Source organism: Gekko japonicus, unplaced genomic scaffold (genome assembly GCF_001447785.1).
Source record: "Gekko japonicus isolate JY-2015 unplaced genomic scaffold, Gekko_japonicus_V1.1 scaffold279, whole genome shotgun sequence".
Lineage (NCBI taxonomy): Eukaryota > Metazoa > Chordata > Lepidosauria > Squamata > Gekkonidae > Gekko > Gekko japonicus.
In genome coordinates, this window is record NW_015162485.1 from 1124461 (window position 1) to 1137150 (window position 12690).

Genomic DNA, 12690 nt, shown 5'->3' on the forward strand with positions numbered 1-12690 from the left:
TAAGCTCAACATCACTGCTTCACCAGTTGCAACATGCCACATCTATACATCAAGGACAGCAGCATACAGAGTATCCACTCACAGAGATGTAGCAAAACAGCAAAATCCTTCTGCATGTTGATGCTTCTTCTGTAATTAATCACTTAAGGATGCAAAATGGAAGATGAAGGAGATATTCTTGTTCTCAGAGTCCAGCATCGCAGGATGAACTTGGTGCAGCCAGTATTTTAGGCTAACCTACTTCACAAGGTAGTTGAGATAATCAAAAAGAGGAGAGGAAGGCTCATTCTGCTGCTCTGACCTCCCTGGAGGAAGGTTAGGATAAAATTGTGATGGACAGCTAGGCTCTATCTTTCCCCCAATCTGTTTAGCCCACTGGATCCTCCTGACCTGGCCATGAATTCTTATTTCCACACCTGGCTTATTCTTTTCCTAAGCAATAACCACATCCTGGCATTGACTATGTGGGACTAGTCTTGTTCTAGGCTTCCCTGCCTGGCAGCATGCTAATTTCTCTCCTAGCCTCTGTCCTTCTAACCCAGGCTGAATGCAGATTCCCTGCATTCCATCCTCCTTGGGCTTAACTTCTCAACTCAAACTCTGACTTCATATAGTCCGGAGGTAGAAAGAAATATGGATGGCAGGTTCTTTTTTCCTTTTTATTCAAATAAAACTACTAGGCATGTTAAGGTATGTGTTAATTTCATACATAGTCAGACAAGAGTTCGTTTCTTTGGTGCTGTCATTATTTCCCACAAAAGCCACATTAAACAATTATAGTTCTGGTAATTAACCAGTAAGTATAATGCACCGTTTTTCTATCCCAATCTATTAACAGCTGCTCAAAAATATAGTAATTAATGGTTTCATTTATTTTTGGCAAACCTGCAATGCGACAAATAATTTTCTATCTACTGCAAATTAGGACTCCTTCCCAAACAACAGATGACATGGTGGGAAAAAGGGAGCAGGGATAACTCTTGCACATCTTTGCCTCTTTAGAAGATCAAATAAGGAGCAGCTGTAATTCTATTTGTCACATCTGTGTAACAAAATATAGTAATCTTAATCATCAGAAGTAAATGAACAAGCTCTGTTCAGATGGAAATACAATGGCCCCCTCCACTCTGGTGGGAAAAAGCTCACTACAGGCAAATAAAAGTTTTTGCTCTCAGCTTTCCCACTGGTGTCCTCAGCATTTTTAACAACAGCTAGTTACTAGTTATATTACATAGTAAAAATTAATAAGGATATATTGATTAAATTATACCTATATATCATCAAAAAGGCCAGAAATTAGTCCGGCTACTTGTGTCAAGAAAATGAGAAAATGCAATCTGCTTTTAAATAAAAGTGTAATACATCACATATTTAGATAAGCATTATATTTTTTTCTTTTTCAGTGTTTCTTATAACCATTATCAGTTCCTCCTGAGAGAGACACTTTTGAAAAAATCAGCTGTATAATAGATTTGTTAGCCATGGTGTCTACTCACACTGGAACGTTCATCTCTAATGCTCTGAACAAGAAAACAAACAAAAAAAAATGGAGGAGAATTTGCACTTGGGATGTCTAAGAAAAAATGCGAAAAGCAGATCAACTGCTTTTAATTTTGGTGAAGGAAAAGTGATAATTTTAAACCTTGGTTGTGATAATTACTGGGCAGTTATTCCAGTTGTGAAAATCAACTGAGAGGAACTGAAGCAATATAAATTGCATTTAGGGGTATGTACAAAAAAATCAGGATTTTTCAGATTTGGATATATTGTACCCCGAAAAATCCAAGATTCCTGGAAAAAAACCCATAACGAATTCCAATACCGGTATGGTATTCGGATTTTTTTTTAAAAAATCCCGAATTTCCCCTGCTCTATTATACCCTATAGGACCATTATAGTCAATGGGGAATCTATCTAGGAGTATCCAGAGGTCTGGGGGGGGGGGCTGTTTTTTGAGGTAGAGGCACCAAAATTTCAGTGTAGCTTCTGGTGCCTCTCCTCAAAAGACCCCCCTCCCAAGTTTCAAAAAGATTGGACTGGGGGGTCCAATTCTATGGGCCCCCAAAGAAGGTGCCCTTATCCTCTATTGTTTCCAATGGTGGGAAAAAACAAACCAGAGTCTTTGCAGAAGAAACTGAAGGGGGGGGTTTTCCAATCCCAGCAGAACCAGTGCATGTGCCAAGTGTCCCGCAGAACCAGTGCCACTGTGGCAATGCCAAGTGGGGGTGTGTGTGCAAGCACAGCACAGCCAGTGCATGTACAGAGTGCCCAGCAGAACGAGTGCATGTAGAGAGTGCACAAAGAAGGTGCCCCACTGTTGTCAATGGGGACAAAGAAGGTGTCCCCATCTTCCATTGTTGTCAATGGGGAAAAAAAGAAAGCATTTAAGGGAAGGCACTGGGTTTTGCTGGGCACTAGTACATTGCACCAGTACTGCTCAGCACTCTGTACATGCACTGGCTATGCTGGGCTGGGAACCCCCCCTTGGATTTGTTGAGTTGGTATAGCCACAGTGACATTGGTTCTGCTGGGCACTCTGTACATGCACTGGCTGTGGTAGGCTTACAAACCTCCCTCCCAGCTTGGATTTATTGAACTTGCATTGCCACAGTGGCATTAGTTCTGCTGGGTACTCTGTACATGCACTGGTTCTGCTGGGCACTTTATACATGCACTAGCTGTGCTAGGTTTGCAAATACCCCCCCTTGCTTGGATTTGATGAGCTGGCATTGCCACAGTGGCACTGATTCTGCAAAAATGTCCCCCCTTCAGTTTCTACTGCAGAGACTCGCTGGTTTGACATCAATTCTTGCTTTTTTGCTATTTTTTCCTCCATTGGAAATAATGGAGGATGGGGCACCTTCTTTGGGAGCCCACACAACTGGACCCCCTGGTCCAATCTTTTTGAAACTTGGGAGGGGTCTTTTAAGGAGAGGCACCAGAAGCTTCAGAGGATGGCGGAAGACAGGAGGGCCTGGCGGGAGCTGGTCCATGGGGTCGCAAAGAGTCGGACTCGACTGTGCGACTGAACAACAAACCAGAAGCTATTCTGAAAATCTGGTGCCACTACATCAAAAAACAGCCCCCCCAAGCCCCGGATAGATTCCCCATTATACCCTACGGGGAGCATTGATTATAATGATTCCCATAGGCTATAATGGAGCCAAAGTCATTTAAAGGTGTCATGATCTCTTAAAATGTGTTTGTGAAGTTGCAGCTTTACTTGGAACATTTAACTGTGGCTATCCTGTTTCCCCAGATAATCCCCCCTCTTTTTTGGATTATCCGGGATTGGCTATGATCGTAGCCGAAAATACACCCCTCTCCATATCTGGCTGAAAGAATAGCTGATAAATACAACTAAGGCACTTCCTTGCTATTTTTTCGGCTTGGATAGAGCTGAATGCACACTCCCTACTTGCATTATGTACACAATTTCAGAGAAAACAAAGGTACACATAAGGTAAGTCCTAATTGGACAATGTCAGGTACAGTCTCTCTACTTATCTACAAATACCTACATCTATCAGGTAAACTATTGGCTTGGAATCAAAATGTCATTTAAGTTATAAACTACAGTGTACATTTATAGCTCACCTGCTTGCTGTTTTCACAGAGCTGTTTTTCTTGTGTCCTTTCTCTGATCGGTTGTCTCGCAGGAGCTGAAGCTACATAAAACATTGAAAAAAAATTAAAAACCAAGCCAATACTTGGAAGTTGTAGAAATAAGTACCCTCAAGCTTTCTCGTGTTTTTGTGCTACATTTCTTAAGCACTGGGCTTGACAGTCCTGAAATAATAAATCCATAATGCATTTGTTGAAATGACAATACAGTAAAACTTGTTTCTTTTGTCTTCTGAGGTATCTAGCTGTCCTGTTAGTAATGTAGAATATACTACTGAATAATATTTAATTTAAATACATTTATTTATTAAAGTAGATTTTTTTTTTTACCACCCTTCCCCACTTGCGTGGGGCTCAGGGCAGTTCACAACAATTTGGCTCAAATAAGTATAAAGTAAGTTAAAACCATAAAGACACAATATTTAAAACATTCAGAATATTTAAACAGTTTAAAAACAAGATGGCAGTGCTCGCATTCAGTCATGGGGGTGCTAGCAGATCTACCTTACACGCCCTGTGAAACATTAATAGATCAGATAGGGCACGGATGTCAGTTGACAGAGAGTTCCACCAGGCTGGGGCCAGGGCAGAGAAGGCCCTGGTCCTGGTTGAAGCCAGTCAGATATCTTTTGGACCGGGGACCACCAGAAGGTTCTCGTCCGCTGATCTTAATGCCCTTCAGGGGACATACCAGGAGAGGCGGTCCCAGAGGTACGTAGGTTAAGGACTTTAAAGATAAGCACCAAAACCTTGAATCTGATTGGGTGCTCCACCGGCAAACAATGTAGCATGTAATTTCATGATCTCACTGCATTTTAAATTTATTTTATTAGAGACACACATTCAAATTTCATGTCACCTTCAGTAAAGCCAGAAATATGGAAACATCAGTGACCTATATGATAGAATTGCTGTAAGAATGAATAAGTGTTCTGTATGGTATAATGCTATATTAATAGTACACAAACTAGTATCTGAACATAAAGCATTTCTCAGTTCTTCACTGTATTTATGGAGTGTGACATACCACTATAAACCAAGTTTAATAAGATTCTAATAATGAAAGGTAACATATCTGAAGTTTATTAGGTTTAAACGTTTCATAGAAGAAAAAAATGTATTCTTCAACTCCCTCCCAACAAATTTCAGATATTAATAGGGATTAGGGAATATACAATTTTAAATAAACTTCACAAAATTCTGCTGTCCAACAAAATAAAACCATCTGCTGTAACATTAAAAGATAATTCTAAGCTCAAGCCATAAAATTAATTGTCTTTAAAAATCTGTGTTATGAAGACTGACAGTGCCACCCTAAGCAGAATCATACCCTTCTAAGTCTGTTGAAGTCAATAATAATTTTTTCCAAATATATCTAGAGCAGGAAACTGGCTAGACAGGTGATTGGGTTTTAAATGACAAAGTAATTAAAGGATTGCTTAAGGAAGATGGGAAGATGACAGAGAAATTAAATGAATTCTTGGCATCTGCTTTCACTGTGGAAAAATGTGCACCATTGATGCCACAGCTACTGTGAGTCAAACTGAGGTGACAAGAGATGAAGTTGTAGGACTACTAGGCAAACTGAAAACCAGTAAGTCTGCAGGTCCAGATGGCATACACCTGAGGGTTCTTGAAGAACTCAAATATGAAACTGTTGATCTACTAAAGTTGATGTACTAACATAATATGTTGCTGCTAAAATGGGTCTCTGTGTTAGATGACTGGAAAATAGCAAATGTTACCCAATTTTTAAAAAGGAGTCCAGAGGGGATCCAGGAAATTACAGGCCAGTTAGCCTTTCATCTGTTCCAGGTAAATTAGTAGAAACTATTATTAGAAAGAGAATTATTAAGCACGTTCAGCAAAAGAGTTTGTGAAGGGAAAATCAACATGGCTTCTGCAAAGGGAAGTCAACCTCACCAATCTCTTGGAGTGTTTTGACTAGGTTAATACACATGTGGACAAGGGCAATCTGTTAAACATAAAATATACTTGGACTTCCAAAAGGCTTTTGGCAGGGTACCCCACCAAAGACTCCTGAGTAAGCTTAAAAATCATGAGATGAGAGCATGTATCCTCTTATGGACCAAAAAGTTGGTTAAGTGGCAAAAAACCAGAGAGCAGGAATAAATGGACAGTTCTTGCAATGTAGGGAAGTGAGCAGTGAGGTCTTGCAAGGATCAGTATTAGGACCAGAGCTATTTAATTTGTTCATAAATGATTGGAATTGGGGCTAAGCAGTGTAGTAGCCAAATTTGCAGATGATACCAAAGCATTAAGGATGGTAGAACCAAGCTGGATAGTGCAGAGCTACAGGAGGATCTCTCTAAATCGGGTGAATGGGCAACGATACTCAAATGAAGTTCAATGTGAGTAAGGTTTAGGTAATGCACATTGGGACAAAATTTCTAGCTGTTAATATATGGTGAAGGGGTCTGAACTGGTTGAGACTGAGACTGAAATAGATCTTGGAGCTGTTGTGGAAAGCTCAATGAAAATGTCAACCCAGTGTGTGGCGTGGGTGCTAGATGTTATTAGGAATGGGATTAAAATAAAGCTACCAATATTGTAATTGGCTTGCCAAGTCCCCCCGGGGGGCGGGGAAACCCCTGCCCCAGAGGCCCGTTCCCCGCCACTGGGGGATCGGGCCCCGGGGGGAACCCCACCCCCAAAGTACGCAACGTGCACGTCACCTGGAAGTGATGCGACCACGCCGCGCACGCTGGGGGCGGGGCCACAGTCATCCAAGGGAAAACTCTATGGTTTTCCCTCGAATGGTCGTGGCCCCACCCCCAGCGTGCCTGGCGTGGTTGCATCACTTCCAGGTGACGGGGTTGCAGCGTGCGTGCGCCGGGAGCCCCCCTCTCCAGCAGCAGGTAAGACTTGGCAAACCTATATTGTAATGACATTGTATAGATCTATGATGCAGCCTCATTTTGAATATTCTGTGCAGTTCTGGTCACTGTATCTCAAAAAGTACACTGCAGAGCTGGAAAAAGTACAAAGAAGGGTTTACAAGCTGCCTGGGGCAAACAGCATGTATCCTCAGTTGAATACCCAAATGAACCACCATCATGGCTCCATTAAGTGGTGCATTTTGCATTTTTTCCTCTAGTCTATATAACCCTCAGGAACTGGAAGACAACACAGCAGAACTGCCTGTACACATGGCATAGCAATGACGAGCCAGGTGCAGACAGGGCTGAGGTTCTCCATTTAACAATGAAAGGGTGGCAAACTTCTGAGGTTAACAGCAGGAGAAGTAGTACACTGCACATCATGATAGCAGAAATGGGAAAGAAGGGAAAAGTCGCCCTAGCCAAGCAAGAGGAAAGAACAGAGCATGTGCAATAATCTCCTAAAACATTATTTGCATAGTGCAAGACTGACATAATATTGTCCACCACATTCTGTCTGAGAGAAAATCTTAGTCAAATGCAAATGCTAAAAAAGAGTGACCCTAGAATAGCCAGGGCACATGATTAAGAGGCTTTCAAAAATATTTCAGAATTTATATTCTTGGTTTCAGCTGTGGCCCCATTCTGGTCAGGACTGGGGATGCTTCTCCATCCCGTAGTATTTGCTCCCTCATCCTGCCTGTTGTGCTATTAACTTCATCCTTTAAGAACTTTAGTTATAGTCCTGAAAACTCTTTATGGGGATTCGGTAACACAAGACCACATATTTTAAAAGCCTCTTATATACAACTGTCCTTCTGAATTAACATCCATACTTTCAAGCTCATCTGCAAGATTTTCATATGGCTCTAAAGAATGAATACTTTTCACGAAGATAAACTAAATTTTAGTCTGACAAAACAAGAACCACTTGAAGTGCTTTCAGACTGAACCCAAGACTTCTTTAGCAAATGCGAGCTTCGATGCACACAAAAGATTCCTGTGAACACAGGTGCAGGGTTTCAACAGCATTCCTCATTCACTGCAACTTCATTAGAATTAATGAGGATGCTGATGATCACTGGGAGAACAGTAGAGTGTCTGCAAAGCTTTGTATTGATCAGTTTGTTAAATAGTTTCCATAGATTTAAGCAAGAATGAGACATATATTGCTCCTTATCTGATAAACTGAGGCCTGTTCTGCTGGACAGGAGACAGTTAAAATTCCTTCAGATATATGAAATAAATTGTTCTTGATCAAAGTGGCTCTTACCTGGCTATGTTCCTTCCTAGCCCCAGGGCTAAACCAATGGCTATGGGAGAAAGAGAAAAAAAATCAGTAACATAGCTAACTGAAGCATGAGCTGTCATATGACCAGCTTGCGTGTGCTTTTGGGTATTTTATTGTCCACCAGAAAAATGTAGCCTTTGGCTATGATTTATTTAAATGGAATATTTTACAGAACTCTCAAGGTCTGTAGCAGTTTTCACAGGAAAGCAAGAATGTATTTCATTCTGCAGATTTCTGCTGCTTAGAGGCAAGTGAATACACACAAAATCAACCTGAAAGAATATTGTCCCATATATTCTGCAGTTCTTTGTATACTATATCCTTTGGACATGTTTTATTGTGTTTGTACTATCAAAATCTAAAGTTCTTAGCATTGTATAATAGAACTGAAAGTGTTGATGACTATAAGCTTATTTGTTCATCCATTCAATCATCATTAAAATATTTGGGCGCACACGCACATTCTTTAAAATGAAAAACAACTGGGCATTAAGGGCACTTTTTAAGTTACAGGAAGTCAAAGCACTGACACTGCAGTCCATTGCAGATCAAAACTAAACAGAGTCAGTACATCTTGTTGGTGTTAGGCCCTTTGGCAATTCTGATTGGCTCTTAATGCGCACTAAGCACTGGACCATGCTGCTGCCACTTGCAAGAGATTACAAGCACCAACTGCAGTAATATCAGCTATCCATAAGAGGCATGTTGAAAGTTGAGGGGCATAAGAAGCAGCAAGGGGCAATAAGGAAATAGCAAATGTATAAATCAGTATCACTGCTTATACATATCGAGAGAGACAACACACACAAATATTGTTAACTGAATTAAGTATTTCTGTTTGCAAATGAATTTGCCTCCAATCAATTTTTGGTACAATAACAGAAGGTAAAGCACATTTAAATTCTATTGAGTTCAATGGGCGGATTCAACACCTGTTTAAACTTTGCCTGCACAATGCTCTATCCTACATTTTTAATACATATCTTACTTATAAATATATACAGAATGCAAATTTCTTATTTGAGTAATACATTTCAAATAGGGATGGGCATGAACCAGACCACAGACCAAATTTTTCCACGGACCAGGGCCCAGTTCATGGTTCATTTGCCTGGTCCATGCCCTCCCACTTTCCATGGACCACCCAGGGTTTTCTGGAGGTTCAATTGGTCCATGAGCAGTCCATGGTATCGTGCCACTGCAGTGGTGATGCGAGAGAGTTCAGAAGGCATTTAAATGCCTCCTGAATCCACTTCTGGTTGCAACCAGAAGACAACTCAGAAGCCTGGAAGTGGACTCAGGAGGCATTTAAATGCCTTCTGAGTGCCCTCGTGGTGTGCTGTGGTGGTGGCACAATGCAGAAGTGAACTAAAAAGGCATTTAAATGCCTTCTGAGTTGACTGTGGCATGGCATTGCCACAGTGACGGTGGCCTTTCAAAAGCCATTTAAAGGGGCTTCCGGTATGGCGCGATGACAGGTGGGCGGGCGCTAGTCGCGCTCCGAGCCGCCTGAACCTTTATCATTATTTCCGAGCCTCCCAGGTCCTGGAAGAGCCCGACCAACACTCTCTGACGGAGCATAGGAGCAGGGGGCTTCGTTTCCGGCCCCTCCCGTAGCCTGGCAAGTGCGGGGGGGGGGTGACCGGTTTTGCCCCGAAGCAGTAGCGATAGACGGAACGAACATGGCTGCCATGTTCGTTTTAGACGCTGCCTCCAGTTTTTAAACTTTTTTTTTTGTTATTTTTTGTTCATTGTGGATTCAATGCTTCACATTGAAAAATCGTTTGTGTCCTCGTGCGTATTCTCTCGTCAAGTTGAAAGGATTATTTACCCCGGGTAAATTTTTCTCCAAGTACATGAAGAAAACGGCTACTGAAAGTGCTGGGAAATTAAGAGTGAGGAGACTGAAAAGGGGTAAGAAAACTGCTTAAAATATTACCACCTTATACTACTTATGCAACATGGAAAGATATTTGGAACTCCCCAAGTAGAAAGATATGTATGTTAAGAGGGTTGAAGTGAAAGAATGGAGGCAGCAAATATGAAAGAAAAAATGGATGGAGATATAAAACTGTGTGACCTTACGAGGGAACAGTGGGAACACTTCCAAAAGCAGTTGATTGAAGAAGCGATACATACATTTAAAGTGACTTGTGAAAATTTGTTAAGAAACTCTTATAATGAAACCGTAGAGGTACAAGAAATAATACAGGGAACTCAAAGAAAAGATGAACTGTGTGAAAAGGAACAGGAAAGAGAGCCATTGGTGACCCAGGCTGGGACTATAAAAGAAAGTCTACTGGAACTCGATGCTGTTAAAGATTCTGTGGCAGGGCAAGGAAATTTGGAAATAGGACGAATACAAAAGGGGCGGCGGCCCGCACCTAAGAGGAAAAGCAGGAAGCAAAAAAGACGGAAAAAAGTAAATATAAGAACAAAGGACTACAAAATTCTACGTCAACCACATATTTGGAACTATGGAGAAGATGACCAGGGAATTAAAAGCCAGGTGTATAAAGACAGACGTCATATAGAAGAGAACAGAAACAATCAAGAGAAAAAAGAACTGGATAATAATATTGTGGTGAGGACTATGTTAACTAAAAACTATTATTTTCCTTTTACTTTGCTTCTGTGTAGAGAGTGGAAATTCGATATGATGGCTGGGGGTACCTATAAATGAGGGTGGACAAACTTAAATTAACTGGAAATGAACTGTAAGTAGTGCTAGTAACTATTACAAAAATTATTTTTGGAACTATATTTGTCCTAGAGAATTTAAAAAGAGGCTTATAAGCTGAATAATTATGAGATTGAAACTATCTCTAGGGCTATGACATAATTAATTTATTTGTTTTATTGGTATTTACTTTTGGGAAAGTTGCTTATGTTATGCCTATGTTATGTTAGATTAAAATGAGAACTATGGTTGGTAGAGATTAGTATTATTATTGTTATGTTATTATATAAAGTATTTTTGGAAAGGTATTTATTCCAGAGAAATCAAAAGAGGCCTATAAATTGAGTAATTATTCTAGGATTATGATATTTGTTTATATATAATATTGGGTACTAAATTGAAGTTAAAAGGAATTTTTAGTAAGATGATCATTAAAAGATTGTTGGACTGGTAATGGCCCTATGAATAGAGTAACCTTAAGAGATGAATAACTCAACAGATGGTAGTTACAAGAAGTAGATTAAATTTATTAAAAGTGATTGATTAATTTTGAATAGTTTAGCTGTTTGCATGTTGTAAAAGTAGAAAGAATTTACTAAAAAGTAGTGTGATATATGGAAATATAGAAAATGAGTAATGGTAGGAAAGTAAAGAAGGTAGAATTATGAATAGCAAATTTATTTATTTATTATTATTATTTTTGACCAGAATCACGCAGGACACAAGGGGAAGTTATTGTTGGTTAGTATAAGAACAGAGATAAACTTTAATGATGACTATGTAAGATCAAATTATTAGCAATGTGATGCATTGAAAATAGAAGATTGTGGAGATTTATGTTTGTGTGTCTAATAAGTATGAATTGTAAACTGAAAATTGAAAATGGTGACGTTGTATGTAAGTGTGTCTATTAAGTGTGAAAATTCAATAAATAAAATTCCAAAAAAAAAAATCATGGTATACGCAATGGTGTTGTTGCTTTCAAGGAATATTTGATAGTATTGATTGTGGTGAAATACCCAGCAGCCAACAGGCTGGTTAATTGACCCGATCCCAGTCTTGGTCCATGGGATAAGTTTTGGCACTATAAAGGAGGACCTCAGTTAGCCAGGGGATGCTGACACGTTTCCATATCTGTGTCTTCATCAGTAGTTTCCCATAACTTTCAGTTGCTCTTTGAACTCCTCCAGGTATAAAAACGAGCTTTCTGTGGACAGCTGCTGAGATGGGGGGAAAGTGACTGCAAGTGGCATTTGTCATCTCTTGTGGCTTCCATTGCTTATCTTGCAGGCTCATGGATACAATACTGACTGTAATATCAAAAAAGACATTTTGCCTTGTCAAATTGCTCAATTCATATGCTGGGTTTTGTACTTTCCAGGTGTAGCTTTTTTGCCACTTTAACCAGCAGTCAATTGCTGGCAAGTACAGTGTGTGAAGCATGCTATACTAGTATATTACATCACTTGAGACATTTTCTGAAGTCACAAAGTACAGGTTAGAAATACAATTGAAACTACTTAGTTTTAATCTGAGAAGGCCTGGCAATAGGAATGGGATCATCAGCTGCTGTCGTCATCAAATTAACTTTTTTTTTTTTTGCTGCAAGAATCCATAAACAATGTCCTTCAATAAAATAAAATAAAATTGGGGATTTCTGAAAAATCTCAGATCTGAATATCATACCAGTATTGGGATCCAGGATTTTTCAGGAATCCCATTTTTTTTCCATATCCAATAGACCCAAACAGAAAAATACCATTAAAAAAAATGCACACCCCCTACTAATCACCTTCTTTAGATTATTTAAAAGGCAGCACCACTAGATTGAGCCTTGGCATATTAAGGGAGTATTTTATTTTATTTAGTTTATGTGAGTTATATTCCGCCCTACCCCGCAAGTGGGCTCAGGGTAAGTTAGAACAAGTAAAACAATAACTATAAAAATCATTAATTCTAATTTAAAATCTGATACCAATTTAAATACCTAAAACATGATGGCGATCCAAAGCTATGGTTTTGCTGTTCAGCTATTTGGACTCAACCGAACTTCTTGGTTCTTTGTGTGATTTTTAATGACTGAATTTCAATAGAATATAGTTTGGTAGTTTTAAAAGTAATTATAGGAGACACTTTTATTTATTTATCAGCTATAACCAGGTTTTACTATATATTATATACTACACCTTTTTTTT

General features: G+C 39.6%; 1 protein-coding gene across 1 annotated transcript in view; it reads right to left on the bottom strand.

The window, feature by feature from the left end:
• GPATCH2 (G-patch domain containing 2) overlaps positions 1-12690 on the bottom strand; it is a 158400-nt gene that overhangs the window by 51274 nt on the left and 94436 nt on the right. The window contains exons 7-8 of the mRNA XM_015405928.1: positions 7798-7837; positions 3598-3668 (exon numbers count right to left, since the gene is read on the bottom strand). Coding sequence (XP_015261414.1) covers positions 3598-3668; positions 7798-7837 — 111 coding nt within the window. The remainder of the gene's footprint in view (positions 1-3597; positions 3669-7797; positions 7838-12690) is intronic.